General features: G+C 53.2%; 2 protein-coding genes and 1 pseudogene across 2 annotated transcripts; 2 read left to right on the top strand and 1 right to left on the bottom strand.

The window, feature by feature from the left end:
- The first annotated feature begins 459 nt into the window (after nt 1-459).
- Nucleotides 460-2,497, top strand: LOC130020284 (transcription initiation factor TFIID subunit 12-like; annotated as a pseudogene).
- Nucleotides 2,498-11,755: 9,258 nt separating this feature from the next.
- LOC130020285 (ubiquitin carboxyl-terminal hydrolase 17-like protein 6) lies at nt 11,756-13,234 on the bottom strand. Its single transcript, XM_056110886.1, has one exon. The coding sequence runs from the start codon at nt 13,232-13,234 to the stop codon at nt 11,756-11,758; it is 1,479 nt and encodes a 492-aa protein (XP_055966861.1).
- Nucleotides 13,235-16,482: 3,248 nt separating this feature from the next.
- On the top strand, nt 16,483-17,361 carry LOC130020344 (general transcription factor IIE subunit 2-like). Its single transcript, XM_056110953.1, has one exon. It carries the CDS (start codon nt 16,483-16,485, stop codon nt 17,359-17,361), a length of 879 nt encoding a protein of 292 aa, XP_055966928.1.
- The last annotated feature ends 3,000 nt before the right edge of the window (nt 17,362-20,361 follow it).

Raw genomic sequence — 20,361 nt, forward strand, 5'->3', positions numbered from 1 at the left:
ACAGTTTTGACATATCCATAGAGACTGTGCTGTTCCTCGTACATCATTTACAAATCATTTACGAGGGTGCATTTTTCCCAAACTGAAACCTCCTGTACTGGGAAGCTGCCCAGCTTTGAGCAGGACAAAGGGGGGATGAAAAATCAAGCATTCTTTTACTTGGTCAGTAGGCAACAGATCTGAACCCACAGCTGGGGGGAGCTTGAGAGGATCGCGGGCACCGGGGAAGGGAGGAACCACGGATTGGAAAAGGCCACGGCTGCTTTCAGCCCTTTGGTGCTGCCGCCTGTGGAGGCCCAGGGGTCAGAACCCAGAAGGGCAGGGTGCAGAGAGGAGGGTCAGCCGCACTTCCTGAACCTCTGACATCACTATGCCACCTCCTCCAGGTGAGCCCCCCAGGATGCCAGAGCCGAGATGGCAGGTCTGTCCAGGGTCTCTGGCCCTTCAGTACTTCCAAGCATGAAGATATTGGTCAAGATGCACAAACTTGGAAATAGGTTTGTTGGAGATTCAAGGAAAAGGCCGCCCCAGCTGGGGAGGGAGGACCATGGGACTGAGCAGGCTCATCTTCGGGGGTTTCTGGGAAAACTGGGTCCTTGTGTACTCCTGAAAGCACCGTGGTCCCAGGGCTCCAGACTACTTGTTGGCTTCAGGGACCGTTTGCATAGGGAGGTCATGTCTGTTCTCCCACCAAGGCTCCTGGCTCTCCCCGAAGATTTCTACGTTGTTAGTTCTGCAGAGGCTGGCCCTTCCCCTTTAGCTTTCCTGATGGTGGTTTTCAGCCACAGCAGCACATGCTCCAGATTGCTCCTGGCCTCTGCACTGAGGGATCAGTCCAGAGGGGATCTCAGACCCTATGGGGTGTGGGGAGTCCTGGTCAGCCTGTGACAGGCAAGTGCCCACCACTGCCCCATCTCTCTGCCCTGCCCTTTATCTCTTCATCTCTGTGAGCCAAGGTCTGAGGCAGCGTTTATGGTCTCCAGGAAAGGGTCAGCTTCCCTGACCAGCAAGAGCCCCAGGACGGGCAGGAAGGTTTAGGAAGTGCAGACGGGTGGACAGGGTCTGCTTCTCCCTCTTGAGGTGATTTCAGGGAGTGGAAGGGGAAATCAGAAAGCAGAGACCAGGGCTTGGCAAAGACTGGGCAACTCGAGCACGGCAGAGAGAGAGAGAGAGAGAGAGAGAGAGAGAGAGAGAGAGAGAGAGAGAGAGAGAATTTCCAGTACTTGGTATGATAACAGAGTAAGAAAGAGATTCCGGGAGACAGAGCCCACTCTGTGCCCCAGAATTGCTCTTCCCAACCTTCCACCGCAGCCCCCAGCGGCCCAAGGCCTGCAAAGAGTCAGCGAGGCCGCAACTTGCCCTATACAGCTCCTGCTCCTAACTAGGAATAGGCTCCAACCAGGTCCACCTGGGCCCCTATTGTCTTGCCCGCCCACCCCGGGCAGCTAGGCCCGGAGGCCCGGAAAACTGACCCTGTTGCCCGAGAAACTTTGGCCCAAGCAGAGGCAGGCCCGGAGCAGGGCAGCTGCCGCCGATCCCCTCAGGAGAAGCCGCAGCTCAGGAGACTCCAGGCGGCCTCTGAGCCGACACTTCACGGGTTCCCCACGCCTGAGGCCTCCTCCACGGAGCTGACACCAGCAGCTAATCCCATCCATCCGGCAAACTCTGAGGCCAACTCACCTCCCTGCACAAAGGGGGGGGGGGGAGTCTACAGAGGAGTCTGGGATTGTTCAGGACTGTCTTGATGCATGAGATGAACAGGCCATGAGCATGCAAGGCTCTCCAGGATACACAGCAGGAGTGACCTTTTCTAATTCCCTGGAGGCACAGACAGGGTGTGGACACCAAGCTGGCCTCGCCCTAGCCCTACTTAGTGACCCAGACAGGTCCTGCCACACCCTGTCTGGCACCCACCCTCCCAGCTTGCATAAAAGCTCTTCCTGTCCAGAGGTGGAAGAGCACTCCTCTGAGACCTTTCCTCTGAGAGCGTCCCTCTGAGCGTGTTCCTCTGAGCAACCAGTTTGGCCCCTCAGTCCTCTTCAACCTCTCCAATTTCTCATCCATATAACCGGAACCAGCCAGCACCCCTCCACAAGGCTCCATGGCCAATAGTACTGCAGAAGGAAAACTACCGGGTACTCCTGGGACAGGAGGGAGACTAAACCCTGGAAACAGCCAGGTATTGACCAAGAAGAAGTTACAGGACTTAGTAAGAGAAGTGGATCCTAACACGCAACTGGACGAAGGTGTGGAAGAGATGCTGCTGCAGATTGCTGATGACTTTGTCGAGAGTGTGGCGACAGCCGCCTGCCAACTTGCTCGGCATCGCACGTCCTGCACTCTGGAGGTAAAGGATGTCCAGCTTCATCTAGAGCGCCGGTGGAACATGTGGATCCCAGGATTTGGCCCTGAAGAAAGCCGACCCCACAAAAAAGCTTGTACCGCAGAAACTCACAAACAGAGAATGGCCTTGATCCAAAAAACAGCCAAGAAATAGCACATGGAAAGGTCAGGGAATGGACGACAATATTTGGAGAGACTTGAGCTGAAACTTCGGCCATCTCATCCTTTGGTTTGCTTTTCCAGAATAAAGAAATTACTAATTGAAAAAAATAAAAACCGTTCTTCCCGAGATCGTGAGGGAACTCTAGGCGCACCCAGTTTCCTGCCTCGGGGTTCAGACACCATGTGCCTCAATGCAGCCTGGAGCCAAGACAGCACCCAGAATCCAAGTTCTTCCAGAAGAAAGCAGCAGGTTGCGAACGCCTTTGGATGGCCATCTGCCTAGAGGCAGGAAGGACTGACAGGGGCTGCTAGCTCTTCTCCCAGCAAGGGAAATGGCAAGTCTCTGCATCTGCTCCTTGATTCGCTTTAACCGTTCTTCCCTTAGGCCTGGACCCTGTGCTGTGGAATGACTCCATCCATGTCCATGGTGACCTCGTCTTTGAAGGTGCTCATTGAGGGTTGGACTCCTGAGAAGCCCACAGAAATGCACTTTCCAGACCGGATTAGTGATTCCCGTTGGAAACTAGGAGAGAGGCCACAGGGCCCCATGGCGGAATTATTAAACCTCACAGGCCCCTGATTTTCTGGGGGACCCACCTTCTCGGGGTCAAGTGCTTCAATTCTTCCTCTCCAAGGGGTTTTGATTTTGAAAGTGTCGAAATGATATTGTTCTGACCAGCCCATGGGAGCTCTGGCCGCAGTGCCCTCAGCCAGCCACAATAGCTTTGGCCCAGCTTTTAGAACTGAGAACGATAAATTGGTTTGATAGATATATTGATTTCAATGTTGATTTTAATACTAATCTATTGATTTTAATATTAAAAATTGTTATAATACAAGTTATTTCCAGAATGTTATCAATGGTTATGTGCCTTTTTTCTCCATTTATATAAATAAAATAATGAAAAGAACGTGATCTTCATGCCTTTAGTGACTTAAGAAGGAGGAATCTGAAATTTTTATTATGTCCCAAAAGAATATTCCCAGGGGACCTTTCCCTGTCCACACAGCAGGAAAGACGTCACTTTATATAGAAACAGTCACTTTTCCATGAGTGATTGTTGGAAATAGAGGGTTGGGTATAAAATAAGAAAACATGATTGGTGCTGCGCAGGCTCTGAAGAGTGGGGGCAGGGCCGGCAGCCCCAGGTGGTGACCTCCCCTTCTCTGACTGGCCCCCTCGGCCCCCACACTCAAGAACGCCCAGCTGGACCAGGGTCAAGTCAGCTGTGAGCACCAACACGGGTTCATGTCCCAACAGATCCAGGCACCCATAGGACCCTCAAACCCTGCCAGGAGCGATCCCTGAGCAAGGCCAGGTATGGTCCAAAAGGATACCAAGAAAATCAGCTAGGAACTGGGGCATGTGGCCACTGCCTACTCGTGAGATTAATCCCCAGCTGCACCTGTCCTGCCGGGGGGAACCTGAGGCTGCATTCAGGCCACTTCTACTCTCCTTTGTGCACTGTGACAGAGGAGCAGGGCAGCCGAAAGGACCCAAATCCAGGGAAAAGTGGGACCCTAGAGGAGACAGACCTCCAGCCACCTTCTCTGTCCCAAGTTCCCAAGCGGCAGAGGGTCCTGGGCTGTTGGATATTAACCAAAGTGTGTTAGGCTTCAGTGAATTGCCCCTTGACCTTCTCCAAGAAAAGCTTACAGTGCTCTGGCGAGCACCCCTAATGCCTTGAGTTGATCTCTCACCTTTCCCTGTAGTAGTTACTAAGTCAAAACCTTCTGGAGACTCTAGATTGGGAAGTGAATTATTTGCATTTCTCCTTCCCATAGAGACTTTTCAGAGCTTACTACAGAGCAGTGCTCTTTTCTTAAACACAGAGAGCCTGTTAATGCTGTGCTGCTAGTATTTGGGAGTTGATTGGCTCTGAGATAGATCTTGGACATCGTCATAATTCCTTGACTCAGGCCTTGGTTTCTATAGTTCCTAACACCACACAAATGGAGGTCTGCTGTGGGACTGGGATGGACCCAGGGCGAGCAATGAAGCTACCCAGGCATTGAAATGGGACAATCCAGGAAGCCTGAAAGCACGATCTGATGCAAACCATTGTGACTTGAGGGACAGGACCCCGTGGGGAAGAAGGACTAAACTAGGCCTGAGCAGCTAGTCGGGTTTACAGTAGAAGACCTGCAGCCTTGCCCACGGAGCCCAGAGAACTAGGTTTTGGAATCAGGAACTTTTACTGTGTTTCTCCAATTACCTGCAATTTTAAGTAAACTTGAGTGTTTCAATGTACTAGTAGCTGGGAGAAGGGAAAAGCAAGGAATACAGGTCCCCCCAGGAAACAGAGTGCCTCCTTGGGTCAATCCCCCCAAGAGAATTGTCTCTGCAGAAACGCTTCACCAATGCTCAGCCACACCTATGTGCATCCTACACCTGAACCCTTCAGACGTTCTATGCATGTGCCAGCAGCTCCGCATTAATGGGCTTCTTTGACCGTCAGTCTGTGGCCCCCGTCCCTCTGCTCGGGAGTTGGTCATGGGCCTCTGAATGCTCGGGAGTTGGTCATGGCCTCTGAATGCACACATTGTCAGCCCACAGTTTGATCGCACACAAGGCAACATCACTGGCCATCTGAGCCCACAGCTGGGGGAGACTTGAGAGGGTCACGGGCACTGGGGAAGGGAGGAAACACAGATTGGAAAAGGCCACGGCTGCTTGCAGCCCTTTAGTGCTTTGCCTCTGGAGGCGCAGGCGTTGGAACCCAGAAGGGCAGAGACGCTATTCGGACGTACTTCTTGCTCCTCTGATATCACTATGCCACCCCCTTTGGGTGAGCACCCGAGGATGCCAAAACCGAGATGGCAGCTCTGTCCAGGAGTCTCTGGCCCTTCAGTACTTCCAGGGATGAGGATATTGGTCAAGATGCAAGACGTGGAAATAGGTTTGTGGAGTGTCAAGGAAAAGGATGCCCCGGCTGGGGAGGGAGGACTGTGGGACTGAGCAGGCTCACCTTGGGTGTTTTGGGGATAACTGGGTTCTGGTGTTCTCCTGTGAGCCCCAGGGTCCCAGGGCTCCCAAACCCCTTATTGGCTCAGGACCCATTTGCGTGGGAGGTCAGGTCTCTGCTCCTACTGAGGCTCCCGGCTCTCCCCAAGACTTCTAGGTTGTTAGTTGCGCAGAGGCCGGCACTGCCCCTTTAGCTTTCCTGATGGTGGTTTTCAGCCAAAACTGGTTGTGCTCAGGCTTGCTCCTGACCTCTGCACTCTAGGATCATTCCAGAAGGGCATTTCAGACCCTATGGGATGAGAGGAGTCCTGGTCATTGCTGTGACAGGCAAGTGCCCACCCCTACCCTGTCTCTCTGCCCTGCCCCTTATCTCTTTATCTCTGTGAGCCTAAGGTCTGGGGCAGTGTTTAGGGGCTCAGGAAAGGGTCAGCTTCCCTGACCAGCTAGAGCCCCAGGACAGGCTGGAAGGTTTAAGACGTGCAGAGGGGTCGCCTATGATGGAGCTACCCCCTTCAGCCAGCTAGGGGAAACTGAGGCCCCCCTTCTTCAGCCCCCAAGACTGCCAAGGAGACAGCTCCTAAATTCCCAGCCAGAGACCCCCAGCCTCTCAGCTCAGAGGATCCAGCAGCCCCGGGCCCACAGGCATGCCCCTTGGCTGCAGTCTGGAGGGAACTGACACCAGCAGCTGCCCTGTGTCCAGATCCCCAGCCCTGAAACTCCCATCCCCTTACAGGCCCCACCACACCTGCATCCAGAATACCCCGAGACCTCAGGAGAGACATCTGGCCTGCCTGTTTTGTGCTTCTAAGCAAGGTTACCTTAGGGTCGACTTCTCCCTCTCAAGGTGATTTCACTGAGCAGAGGGAGGGAATCAGAAGAAGAGACCAGGACTCACAAGGACTGGGAAACTCGGGCCTGGCCAGTTTTGGCACCAAGAGAGAAAGAGAGAGAGATTTCCATGCTTGGCAGGGTAGCAAAGTAAGAAAGAGCTTTAGGGAGAGAGGGCCCCCTCTCTGCCTCAGAATTGTACAGTTCACATGGTTCAGTGTGTTTTCAATGAGGAATAACGCTTTCTCTGTTTAAACCATCCTGCTGGTCGTGTGTGTGTGTGTGTGTGTGTTTTGGTGATAGGAAATCTCTAGCCATGGGGTTGAGGACCCTCCAGCCAGGGCCAGAGGCAGAACTGTCACATGCCCCACCCAGGAGCAGTTCCCTCTTTCCAGACTACCCACAAGGCCTCACAACTTTGGGGACCCCACTCAGATGGCATTTATTTTGGGTCCCTCCTGATCCCTCCCTCTGTGTCACTGTGTCACTTTGTTTCAGGGTTTCAGGGTGCCCCCTGCCACCTGCCTCCCGAGCCCGTAGCAGCAAAGGTAATAGCAGCAGCTGAGTAGATGCAGAGGTTGGAACCTGCAGCCTGGGTCACTGGCACTAGAAAGTGAATAAATGTTTCCATATTTGAAAAAATAAAACTGGACTTCAGATGCCCAGGGGCAGAGAGGACGCTGTCGCTGAGTTTATCAGAGTCAGGGTCTATGGGGAGGAAAGCTGAGATGCTGATGGGCAGGGTGAGGAGGGGCTGTGGGCCCTGAACAACCCGTGTTTTTCACTGTCACACCAGTTTGCGTGCAGGGGCCTGGAGACCCAGGCCTGCGTTTGAGCATCCCCTCTGGGCCCCTGTGTCAGGGTCAGGTCCCAGTGCCTGTCCCAGCCCCTTGCCATGTCCTCGGCCTCTGCCTGCCTGGGGAGGGGCAGGGACAGTGTCCCTGCCAGGGGCGTGGTGTGCTGGACACACGGCTACAGTCCCCGGAATGGGCATGTAGAAACAGAACCCTCCACCCCAACCTGGGATGCTGGGCCACCTCCCGAGGGTGGGGGGACTGGGGTTTGTTTGGGGTGGATGAGAGCCAGGAGAAACCCAGACTGGCCACCCCACCAGGTAATGGACTGCTGGAAAGTAATAAAACTCAGATTTCCTAGCCCTGAGAACACATTTCTTTGACATACACGCTCTGAGCTTTTGAGAGAGCAGAAACCCAGGCACCACCTGATGCAGACATCCTAGGCTGCAGCCTGAGGATGGTGGGCCCATTAGAAAAGGGGGAGCCACAGGAGAGTCTGAGATGATCTGGAGATCAAAGTGAGACATGAGATTATGCACAGCCACCTGCACTCAAGGCTTTCTTTTTTGTTTGTTTTCTTTTTTTTTGTTTTATATCCCCCCCTTTGTAATTGATTCAACATGAGGTAGAATTACAAAGTTTGTCAATCATGAATGCTTTGTAACTATCATTGTGATTTAATGAAAAATTTAAAAACATATTTCAATTTACACATTGCTAAAACTGCCAAGAAATTCAAGTCCAGGTGTCTAAAAACTGGAAATTCAAGATTTGCTGATCATTGTATCATTGAAGACTGAAAATCAAGGTTGAAAATGCTTCTCTTCAAATTTCATTTTCGTAACTCGATACCAAGAACTTCCTCGAGAGAATGCAGTGAGCTGTGGCTTCCCTAGAGATAATGCAGCGTCTGACAGGACAAGGTGTCACAATGCATAGTTTGCTGCAGCAAAGGCTTTTCTAGTGCATTTTACTTCTTCATTCTCAATAAGCAAGTCTTTCACCCTAGCAAACTTCCTCGGGTCCTTGTGAACCAAGAAGACAATGTCTTCCACTTGGACGCGGACTTGCACCCCGATGGACATTGCTCTGTGCATCATTTCCGTAATGAATTCTATGATGATGTCTTAGAGAATTTTCACTGATTCTGTATATGGATTCTGGTCATCCCCAAACGCGTACATCAGGCATCGTAATTCTTTGGAAAACAGTCCCTTTCTGCGAGCCTGCCCACCTTCAGCACCTCGTCCAGTTTCTCGTTTTCTTCCCCAGAGTGAGGGCTTCCTCCTGCTGGGCCATAGCAGCTGCCCACCCACCTGGGTGTCAGGGCCTCACGCCTGCTGCTTCCCCTCCTTCTGCCCTCTCGCTTCCTGGAGAAGATCTTTTTGGTTGTTTTTTGGGCGGTACCTGGCAGTGCTCTGGTACACTCAGGAAGATGCTTCTAGCTCTCTTCTTCCCTGGGGACAGGAGCTGGGGGAAAGGGCCAGGGCAGAGCCCCTGAGTCTTGGCTTCCAGAAAGATGCTGCAACCTCCAGGCCTCACTTGGACGCTCTTCCTGCTCTCAGACTGACGTGCTCAGAGGAACATTCTCAGAGGGACACGCTCAAAGGGACTCTCCAAGAGGGATGCTCTTCCAGTTCTGGATGGGAAAGAGCTTTTATGCAAGCCTGGAGGGTGGGTGCTAGACAGGGTGTGGCAGGACCTGGCTGGGACACCACGTAGTGCTAGGGTGGGGCCAGCTTGGTGTCCACATCCTGTCTGTGTCTCCAGGGAATGAAAAAAGATTCCTGCTATGTTCTGTGAGAGCCTTGCATGCCCATGGCCTGTTACTCTCACCCTCAGGATCGTACAAAACAATCCTGTATTCCTCTGTGACTCCCCTTTCTGCAGTAAGGCAGGGGGAGACAGGTGGGTGACCAGAAGAGACGTGAGGGTCCCTCAGCTCTTTCTTTCTGCATGTGACTTGCTAGGGCCCGCCCTGCTCTGCCTCCTTCCTTGGGCTCGTTTCTAGGACACGGTGAGGACCCTTCGCATGACACTTCCATTGATGGCCAAGAATCAGGGTAGCTGTCTCATTTGTCAAGGCATCGAAAATCAGATGGTCTGGATACATAATGAGATTTGGAGATGACCGCTGGATTAGAGCCATTACCTACTGGATTCCACCGGACGTCAAAAGCCTGCCTAGCCACCCACCTACGAGATGGTCAGACTTCTTGTTCAAGACCCTGAACCATCAGTTTGAGGCTCTTTGTGTTCCTAGAATGAGCAGACACCATTGGGCTACACTAGCATGCGATAGTGACAAATGGAGACATCACTGGTACCCGCTGGAGCAAATCGAAGAGTAACGGGATGTCAAGTGATCAAATGATCAAGTGAGAAATCAGGTAGCGGCAATCAACTCCCACACCACCCAGGACAAGTGGGCTCAGGTGCAACCTGACGGCTGCCTGTGGGAAGGGTGGGTTATGAAGTCGGGGCTTGAGCTGACTTGATCAGTCTATATCTCTCCAGCTCATCCTGGGGGGCAGAGGAAGAGAGAGGTAGAGTAAGAGGATGAGAGAGAGAGGAATAGATAGTGAGTGAGAGGACGGGAGGAAGAGAAAGAGGGAGAAAGAGGAAGAGAGAGGAAGAGAGAGAGAAGGAAAACAGCTCACCCTGTTCCCAATTCTAATCAGAGGTTACCTGGACCCCAAGGTTTACCAAAAGCAATGGCCAGAGACCTCTGGTTATTTGCAAAATTATCCAGACCTGCGGACTTGCACGATGTCACAGCTCAGTCCTTTGATGGCGCCACTTCCCACTCCCAGTCTCTGTACTTCCCACCATCTTCCCACACTCCTCCCTCCATGCAGGTATGACAGACCCACATGAGCTATTTCAGCATTTTGGTTTCTCAGGCCAACCATTCTATCTTCTTCTCCAAGCTCAATCCCAACAGATTTAGGAGGTATTTGCTGTTTCAAAAACTGTTGTGCTCCTGTAAACTTGTGTGGTGTGGGGCTCGATATTAATGTGTGGAAGGTGCTGGCTTTGCATGCTGCTGACCTGGGTTTGAGCCTCAGCAATCCACAGGGTTCCCTGAGCTCCAGCTAGTGGGATCCCTTGGTGCAGAGCCAGGAGTAAATCCTGAGCGGCCCAAGGTGTGCCACAACCCAAACCCAATACAAGGGCCATTCGTGTGGTGTGGCAGGGAGTGACAGCCTTGGAAAGCCGACTGTGCTCCACATTGCCCCCTGGTAGCAGGTTGGCACCTATGTCCACATCTGCACACACTCCTCCCGTCTGCCCAAAAAGAGCAAAAGGGAGTGCGGTGACTTCTCACCATACCTCCTGGAAGCTTCACACTCCCAAGTCGGCTCTGAAACTGGCCACATGGAGGTGGTTCTCAGAAAAGGGAAACTTTCCCGCAAGCTGCCAAGATGCCCTGATTTTGCCACCCTCAAGACCTCTTAGGAAACAGGTCAGGTAACACGAGAACTGGCCAGTACGTTCTATTACTGGGCGTGTTTCTTTAGGCAGATGTGTGAAATCAGTGTTTTAGTGGAGCCGAAGGAATATGCTGGCCCGGGAAAACCTAGATTCCATCTTTCACCACATAATTGTGAGAAATTCTAGGCTAAATAGGATTCATTTAGAAGCATCTAGTAGCCATCGTGTGAAGCTTGGTCTTTTTGTTGTTGATTTTTTGTTTCAGTTGAGACTGGTGAGATACAGTGCAGAGGACAAAAAATTTACTTTGCACGATACCCTCCGCCCCCAGTTCAGTCCCTGCATTGATTAACATGGTTACATGAGACCGGAGGAGTAGATCCCTGAGCATAGTCAGGAGGACGTTGTGAGCTCTGCGGGGTATTTCCCGAAACATGACAAAACAAACAAAAATAGAGTTATGCCAGCACATTTTTATAAAAGTCATTTTCCTTAAAATGTCTAGGATCATATAAAAGTTATAAATCAATATATAAAGTCACAAACAATTTGTATACAGCTGGTGTGTTTCTTTGGGTTAATGCCTGTGAGGTTGGTCATTTTTGTACAGCTCAAGGAGCAAGATGGTGCAGAAAATCTAAGATTCCATATTTCAGAACATCGGCATTACAGATATTTGGCCAAATGGGGAGGGTGATATGGTGGGCTTGGCTACATGAATTTGTTTGCAATTTATCCTGGAACCAAAGGAACTCACTTTGCACACTTTCCACCCCAGTTCACTCCCGTGAATCATACAGTCCATACAATCATAAAGGATTGATCCCTGAGCACAGAGTCAGGAGGAAGTAGTGAGCATTGCTGGATGTGGCCCCAACATGACAAAACAAACCAAGAAAAAAGAAGAATTACGCCAGTGCATTTTTATAAAAATCATTTTATTAAAATGTCTAGGATCACACAAAAGTTATAAATCAAATGCATAAAATAACAATGAGTATACAGCTATAAATCACCAGGAAGATGGTGCAGCCTGCAAGGCTTCCCCGGAGAACAGCTCTGAGTGCTGGAAGTTGGGTCCCCACCCCAGGTCTTATGTTTGGGTGTCCCGGTAAAGTCAAAGGAGGAGGAAGCGTCCAGCCGTGTCTGGGTCACAGGAAAAACGTCCCGCAGGCAGCAGAGCTCAGGCACTTGGGGCCAGGCTGGGTCCAGCGCTGCTGGGCTGTCAGAGGCGGGGCCCCCGTGGGAGCTGAAGGCTGTGCAGGACCCGCTGGCTTTTCTGGCCTTTCCTGCCCTTCCTCTTGGCGGCCGTGGCACACGTTTCTGGGGCAGCATTCGGGGGCGCAGGCTGCTCCCGGGGCGCCCCGTGCCCATGTCTGGAGCCATGGATGATCACGGCGTTGGCGGGCAGGGTGGCGTCCGTCTTCCTGAGGTTGGGCGGTGGCTTGGGACGGCTCTGCTCCTGGAGCCGCCTCCAGCAGTCCAGGCTGATGCCAGGAGAGTCCTCGCCAAGCTCGGGGTGCCCAAACACCGAGGGCTCGAGTTCGCAGGCAGGCTGGCCCGGCAAGTCCCCGGGGATCGCTGAAGACATGCAGCCTGGCCCCTCCGGCCCGGCCCAGCCCCCGTGGCCGCCGCCTCTGTCCCACTCCGCCTTCTGCGTGTAGAACAGGACATAGGCCTGCTGGCTGAGGACGCGGGAAACGTCGCAGGCACTGACCTTGGCGTCGTCCATCTGGTACCACTGGCCGTCTGCCGCTCTGACGTAGCACAGGTAGTGGCCACCGAGAGAGGTCCAGCCGGTGTGCACCAGGACGGCGTAGAGCAGGTAGACGAGACGCCCCTCCTGGGGCTCCGACGTGCAGCCTCCCACGTCCAGGCACTCGGGGAAGCTCACGTGGCCAGCCAGCTTGGCGCCGCCGTCCTGGCAGAACCTCTTCAGCACCAGCATCAGGACCTGCGAGGCCGCGTGCAGGGTCAGCGTCTTGGTGGCGGGCGTCTTCTGGCCGCAGCTGCCGCACAGGTAGGCGTCAGGCCCCTCCAGTCGCTCGGGTTTCACCAACTCTCGCAGGGCTTGGGCCACGCTCGGAGCCGCTCCCACGTCCAGCGCCACGTCCAGGTAAGGCTCAAAGGTGTCGGAGATGGCCAGGCAGCGCAGACACTGCACCTGGGACCGCCAGCGGCCTCCAAAGATGCCCGCGATGTCGGCTGGCCTCTTCCCGCCGCCCTGTGGGCAGCCTTGCTGCATGGCATCCAGCGTGGACATGAGGAATTCGTGCGCGTCTTCCTGCCGCTGCCTGTGGAATCCGGCCAGCAGCGATGGGCACGGTGTGAGGACCTCCCCGGGGCACCGCAGGGCCCGGCTGATGTGCTTCCGCACCCCGCATGCCCTGCAGCAGGGCCGCTGGCCGTGGGTGCCACGATGAAGTCCGGACGCTGCCCAGCTGGCCAGGGCCGGAGTGTAGGTCAGACACTGCAGGGCGGCGTTCACGTAGCAGCTGTTCCCGACGTTCCGCAGCCCGGCTCCCACCGCACGTCCTGTCTTCCTCTCGGGAGGGAGAGCCTTGGCGCCAGCCCGCCCCTGGCCCTGCAGAGCCAGACCCACCTGGGAAGTCGTGGGCCACAACTGTGGGGCGGCCTCAGTCAGGAGTGCGTTGCTGCAGACCCCAGCGTTCTTCTTGCTGCTCCAGGATGCGGCTTGTGCCATCTCTTGGCTTGAGTGGAAGCTGCCCAGTGCAGAGAAGGGGCCTCCGTATCTCCAGAACTCGGCGATGAAGACTTCGTAGGAACGATGACTTCCCTTGGCAGAGCACTGGAAAGAAGCTCAGCCCCCTGGCAGGCGAGTCCCTAAATATGTAGATGCAGCCCCGCCCAGCACAGGCTCTGCCCACCAATCTGCAACTTGTCCAATCCGGTTGAGGGAGAGTAGGGTGTGTGACCACCCGCTGCGATCACATGACCCCTAAGAGGCTGGCCACAGCAGGGTGTGGCAAGCACAGGGCTTGGCCAGTTACAGAGGCCCTAAGGCCACTGGACCCCTGGGGTGCTGTGTCTCCAGAGGCCCTTCAGACTGGCGTGGCACCTCCTCAGTCTACACTAGCATGCGACTGGGATGAATGGAGACATTACTGGCACCTGCTCGAGCAAATGCATGAGTTACAGGATGTGTGTTGATCAAGTGAGCAAGTGGTATCTTGGTTCGGTCATCCTGAGACGTTAGAGTCAGGCTGAGGGGACGGTGGCGATTTTGGATTGCGGAAGCAGGTGGCTGCTAGGGGCTCTGCTTGGGAGGACACAGGCCAACTCTCCAATTTACCCAGTCTGTTCAGCCATGCATGGGTCCAAGCTTTTCTGCGGTTTTTGATCTCTTTCAAGATTTATTTAGGGGTCCCTGAAGCAAGGCCGGAGTAGCGCTTACAGGGTGCTGCGGAGTTGGTTCCAGAGGTGATGGTCAGTGCTTCCATGTGTATCAGGAAGTCGGCGGGGGTAGCCCATCTCAACTCCATGAATGCCAGGAAATATCAGTCACAAAACCCACATACCAGCATTTTCAGCAGATCTTACCTTGGTGAGGTCCGTCCTGAGACGGTGGAGTCAGGACAGGAGTATGGCAGCGAATTTGGATTGTGGAAACAAGCAGCTGTTGGTAACTTCTTGTTGCTATTCTGAAATCTGGACCCTTACTGAGGCAGTCACTGGGGTTACCTGGCTGAAGGGGGAATGCCGGTGACCACTGGCCACCAGGATTTTCAAATCTCTGAGTTCCTATTGGAATCAGAAGATGGGCGGGTGAGCTGCTGTCTCAGTCTGATGGTCACACAACACACAAATCGCAGCCGGATGTTTTAAACACAGAAACCTTTAATCCTCACTGAAAACACGCTAAACCAATAGGAAAGGGAATTACAGACAAGCCACATTCCCTCCCCATGCCAGGTCAAAGGGCAGTGTGGTAGGGAACCCCCGTGGCAGTAGAGTTTGCACCCCATATTTCTCGAAATAAAAAGGAGCCCTGGGTTCTGACCTTCCAGATTTCATGTTCACTCTGGTTGCTCCAGATCAAATGTGATCTGGGTGTTATCACTGAGTGACACAGTTCATGCTCCCAGAGAGGCGCCTCTATTCCCTTCTTCTCTTCTTGCCCTCATGCTCACGTTCCTTGGGGCGGCTGCTATCTGAAGGTCTTTTAGAGGCACCGTGCTGATTGGCTTCTTCGAGAAGCTTGTCCAAGCCAAACGGATCTTCTTCAAACTGAACTGCTCCCTCTCGGCCTCACTGCTTACTCTCTGGACCAGAAGACTCCTTTTCCGGAACAGATCTGTTGGTTCAGAGGACCTTGGGAGACACAGGGACCCAACCTGGCTGGGCATATGGGGCAAACGCCTCCCAGCTACAGTCTGGCTGTTCTACGAGGGGCTTGGTCCTGATCTAGGTGAGGTTTTTCCTGGAGATTTTTTTCCTTTTGGGTCACACCTGGCGATGGACAGGGGTTACTCCTGGCTCTGCACACAGAAGTTACTCCTGGTGCTGCTCAGGGGACCATATGGGATGCTGGGAATCAAACCTGGGTCTGCCGCGTGCAAGGCAAATGCTCTACCCGCTGCACTATCTCTCCAGCCCCAAGGAGTTTTGCACAATAAAGTGAAGCTGGGAGTCTTGCAGGAAGGTTTAGGATATGCAGAGGGGTCAGCTGAGATGGACCTTCCCCCTGAAGCCTGCCAGGAGAAACTGAGGCCCGTCCTTGAGCCCCTGAAGTGGGCAGAGAAACAGCTCTGCAATTCCCATCAGGAGTCCCAACCCTCTCAGCTCTGAGGGTTCAGCAGCTCTGGACCCACACGGTAGCCCCGTGGCTGCAGCCCAGAGGGAACTGACATCAGCGGGTCCCCTGTTTCCCAGACCCTCGATCATTCAGCTCCCCTGCCCTGACAGCCCCACCCAATCTGCTGCCAGAAGACTCCGAAGGCCTCAGTCTCTTTCCAGGTAGAAACATCCGGCTTGCCTGCTTTGTTCTTTTTAGTCAGGTGACCCCAGGGTCCACTTCACTCTCTCTAGGTGATTTCATGAAGCAGATCGAGGGAATCCGAAGGAAGAGACCAGGGCCTCAGCAAGGACTGAGAAACTCATGGCCTGGCCCTGCACTGGACAGAGGGAGAGAGGGAGAGAGAGAGACAGAGAGAGAGAGAGAGGAATGATTCCTTGCAGAGCCAGGACTAACCTCTGAGATAGATCTTGGCAACTCCTGCCCTTGCAAACAGTGAGGCCGCAGCTTCCCCTTACACAGCTCCTGCTACTTTCCCAGCAACAGGCTACAACCATGCCCACATGGGTTTCTCCTACCTCACCCGCCCACGTGGGAAGCTGGGCCCGGAGCCCCTGACCACAGAACCCTGGTGCTCGGGACTCCTGGGCCCCAGCAGAGACAGGCCTGGAGCAGAGCAGCTGCCGCTGGTCCCTCAGGACTAGCCGCAGCTCATGAGGCTTCATGTGGCAGCTGAACCCACACCTCACGGGTGCCCCACGCCCAAGGCCGCCTGCCCGGTGCTGACACCAGCAGTTTATCTCAACTGGCTAACTCTGAAGCCACCTCACCTTCCTACAGAAAGCAAAAAAAGAAAAAAGGAAAAAAAGAAAGGGGGAGCTGCAGAGGAGTCTGGGATTGTTCAGGACTGCCTTGAAGACTGAGATTAACAGGCCATGTGCATGCAAGGTTCTCCCAGGACAGTCAGCAAGGGTGTCTTTTTTCATGCCCTGGAGGCACAGACAGGGTGTGGACACCAAGCTGGCCCTGCCTTAGCCCTACCAGGTGACCCAGTCAGGTCCTGCCACACCCTGTCTGGCACCCACCCTCCAGGCATGCATAAAAGCTCTTCCCCATCAGTAACTAGAAGAGCATCCCTGGAGCCTGTCCAGCTGAGCTCAGTCCACTGAGGCAGGGAGACTTCCTGGCTCAGCATGATGGATCAAAGCCTGTCGAGAGAACGGGAGGTATTCAAAAAACATGCTCTTTCTACTTCTGGTGTTGAAAACAGATCAGGAACTGCCAGCTCATCGTCATCATCATCACCAAAGAAGAAGAAAGCAAAACTAGACCATGGAGGTTCATCAGGCGCTAAACAAAATTCTGATCATAGTAACAAATCATTGAACTTGAAAGCTTTTTCGGGAAGCTCTGGATATAAGTTTGGTCTTCTTGCGAAGATCGTGATTCACATGAAAACACGGCATCAGAGAGGAGACACACACCCTCTCACTTTGGAAGAAATTCTGGATGAAATACAGCATTTAGATATCGGATTCACACAGAGGCAGTGGCTTATGAGTGAGGCATTAGTCAAGAATCCCAAAATTAAATCCATCAACGGGAAGTATGCCTTCAAGCCCAAGCACAGCCTGAAAGGTAAGAAGGGCCTGCTCCGGCTCTTACAGCAGCATGAGCAGCGAGGCCTGGGAGGGATTCTTCTGGAAGACATAGAGGAAGGACTGCCCAAGGCCCAGAAGGCTCTCAAGGCCTTAGGGGACCAGATACTAGTTGTCAACCGACCTGATAAGAAGAAAATTGTTTTCTTCAATGATAAGAGCTGGGAATTGTCTATCAATGAGGAGTTTCAGAAACTGTGGAGGAGTGTCCCTGTGGATTCCACGGATGAGGAGAACATTGCAAAGTACCTGAGGCATCGGGGTGTTTCCTCCATGCAGGGTTCCGGACCCAAGAAAGTGGCCCCGGTACAGAGAAGGGCAAAGCCCGCTGTGCAGAAGAAGCGGCGCTGGAAGATGCAGAACGAGCACTTGGCGGGAGTGCTGAAGGAGTGCCCGGGCATGGTGGCTGGGAAGTAGTGCCAGCGCGGGCCAAGCCGAGTCACCAGAGAATCACGAGCAGTGTCGGGGCGTGACCTGGACAGACCGTGTTCCTGCTCTCCTGCTAGGACTGAGGAGAGGAGCAGCTCATTGTCGACACCTGGCCAAAGCCCGTGGGAAGGGACTGGGGCTCGGGAAACTGGTCCTTCCTGCTGAGCTTCGGGGACTTCCTGGGGGAAGCTGCTGAGCTGACCACACAGCCCTGGGGGCGGGACATGGGGAGGGGATGGGAATTGTGTACAGCCAATCCCTCTCCGTGGTTTTAGTATGTTTTCAATTAGGAGTAAAGGTTTCTCTGTTTAAACCACCCTGCTGGGCTTTGTGTGCGGGTGACCATGAGACTGAGATGTCAGCTCACCCACCCATCTTCTGATCCCAAGGGAACCTCAGAGACCTGAAAATCCTGGTTGCCCGTTGGTCCAGTGACCCACTGCACAGTAAGCTTGAACATGAGATTGTATAGTTTTCTCATTAAAGTTTCAAAAGCAGGGGGCTGGAGTGATAGCACAGTGGGGCTGGCGTTTTTTTGCCTTGCATGCATCAGACCCGGGTTAGATCCCCAGCATCCCATAGGTCCCCTGAGATGTGCCAGGAGTAATTCCAGAGCACAGAGCCAGGAGAACCCCTGGGCATCACCGGGTGTGAACCAAAAAAGCACAAATAAATAAAAATTAAAATAAAAAATAATTTTAAAACAAGTTCAAAACAGAAATGAAACGATGGCCTCTTTGGAGAGAATGGGGCTGCCACAAGCATGGACCATCCTGAGGGTCACTGGAAACATCTTAGCCTCTTGCTGTCTTGGCTCATGACCCAGAAACACCCGTGCCCATTGCGCCTGTGCCCACAGAGGGACCTGACACCACATTTCCTCAAAGAGGAAGATTCCAGCTGATTCCCTGTACCCTGTGGGAACAGGGATTAGGGGTGACCAATCAAGTCACCTACTTAGGTCAACATGGTATTTTATGGGGACCTTGAGGACTAATCATCCGGCCCCTCTCAAGTTACTTCTTATCTCTGACAAAATAGCTCATTCCATAGACAAGATGGCTCCTGGCGTAGCTTCAGAGTCTTCCATTGGCAGGAGTTGGCCAGAATTTCCATGAAATTAGTCCCCGATATCCTACTCTCCCATGGGACAGAGGTGTGAGCCAAAGACAGACTCTCTGTGGCACTTAGTCTGTCACGTTCAACCCCAGGAGAGAGAAAGGCACAACGACAGAGGTTCTTTTTTCAAGAGGATGGGCATCTTCAAACTGTCCCACAAACCTCTATTAATTAAAACTTCATGATAAAGGAAAAAGCACTGACTCAGATCAATGGGTTAGAATCAAAAATTCAGAGCCAGATCCTCAGGTATACAGACAGCTATTCTGATCAAGAAGCAGAAGGTGTGAGTAGAACAAGGAAAGCCTCTTCAAAAAGTGATGTTGAAAAAACTGGCTAGCCACATGCCAAAAAATAAATAAAAAACCGCAGACCCGTTTCTAACACAATGCACAAAAATAAGTCGAAATTGATTAGACTTGAATTGAGACGATCTTAGGAGAACATGAGTGGAACTCTCCATGACATTGGCGCTAGATGCATCACTATGGAGTCAAGGCATTGACCAAACAAACAGAGCAAATATAAACAAGTGGGACTACATTCAAAAGCTTCTGACTTCAAGGGAAGTGGTGCCCAAAATACAGACACCCCAGGGAGCTGGAGGGAAGGGGCCCCTAAGACAAGCAGAATCTCTGTGCTGAGCCCTCTGTCGACTCTGCTCACACAGAGGCTCAGACAAAGACAGTGGGACAAAGAGCAGCAGGGGTTCCCCACGATGCCCAGAGGGCTCTGCCAAGAAGGGACCAGAAAAGAGCTGAGGGCCTGTCAGGTCTATTCTGGGTCACCCAACCCCCCTTCACCTCCCTGCAGAAAGGGGGAGGTGAAGATAAGTCTGGGATTATTCTGAACCATCCTGAGGCGTGAGATTAACAGGCCATGACCATGTAAGGCTCTCCCAGAACACACAGCAGAAATAGCCTTTTTTCATTCCCTGGAGGTACAGACAGAGTGTGGACACCAAGCTGGGCCTAACCAGTGACGCAAGCAGGTCCTGCCACACCCTGTCTGGCACCCACCTTCCTCACTTTCGTAAAAGCCCTTACCCCTCCAGAAGTGGAAGAGCATCCCTTTGAAAGCATCCCTCTGAGAGGTTCCCTCTGAGACGGTACCTTGGAGAGCACCCGTCTGAGTGTGTCCCTCTGAGACCTTCCCTCTGAGACTATCTGAGACTGGGAAGTTGCTGCATTGCTCCAGGAAAGCCCAAGATGAGGGTGCGACTGAGTGCTGGTGCCCGTGGGGCACAGAAGAAGGGCAGCACTCTGTTTTTGACTGGCCCTCCCTGGTCCTCCCTGCATGCCAACAGGAACATAAAACTGGCAACCCAGCCTCCGTGTTGGATTCAGCACTGCAAGCAGTCACGATTTCGGGCCCAGGTACACTTAGGAAACAGCTGCGCATTATTTCACATGGTACTTCTCGGGAAAGCAGCCTGACTATGCCCCCCGGAGTCCTCAGAGGATGAGGATGGAGCGTGTCTGTTCTCTCCAAAAACCTAGGAGAATGTGGCAACTCCTGAGGCCTGGAAGGAAGATCCCCCGAGAGACCCTCGGCTCCAGAGTCTGCAGAACTGCATCACTGAGGATGCAGAAACGCGATTAGCTTGACATCGGAAAACTGTGGAAGCAGGAGGAGCAGGAGAAAGGGACTCAGAGGCAGAGAAGGACAGGCCGGGCATGTGGCACAGGCAGACAGCAGCGAAGGTCACCACGAGGGAGCAGATGAGGAGGACAGGTGCAGCCCCTTCCCAAGCCCGTCTTGGTCTCAAAGAAGGACCGAGGGGCAGTTTCAGAACATGAGACCCCGACACAGGGAGTGGGTGACCCCACAGCCTGTGTTTGTGACCAACAGTTTGTGATGAAAGCTGGC

The sequence above is a fragment of the Sorex fumeus genome, unplaced genomic scaffold, assembly GCF_029834395.1.
Source record: "Sorex fumeus unplaced genomic scaffold, SorFum_2.1 ptg000011l, whole genome shotgun sequence".
Lineage (NCBI taxonomy): Eukaryota > Metazoa > Chordata > Mammalia > Eulipotyphla > Soricidae > Sorex > Sorex fumeus.

Bases quoted from the DNA above. Each gene is read 5' to 3' on its own strand.
- LOC130020285 (XM_056110886.1), bottom strand. From the start codon at position 13,234: ATGGCACAAGCCGCATCCTGGAGCAGCAAGAAGAACGCTGGGGTCTGC.
- LOC130020344 (XM_056110953.1), top strand. From the start codon at position 16,483: ATGGATCAAAGCCTGTCGAGAGAACGGGAGGTATTCAAAAAACATGCT.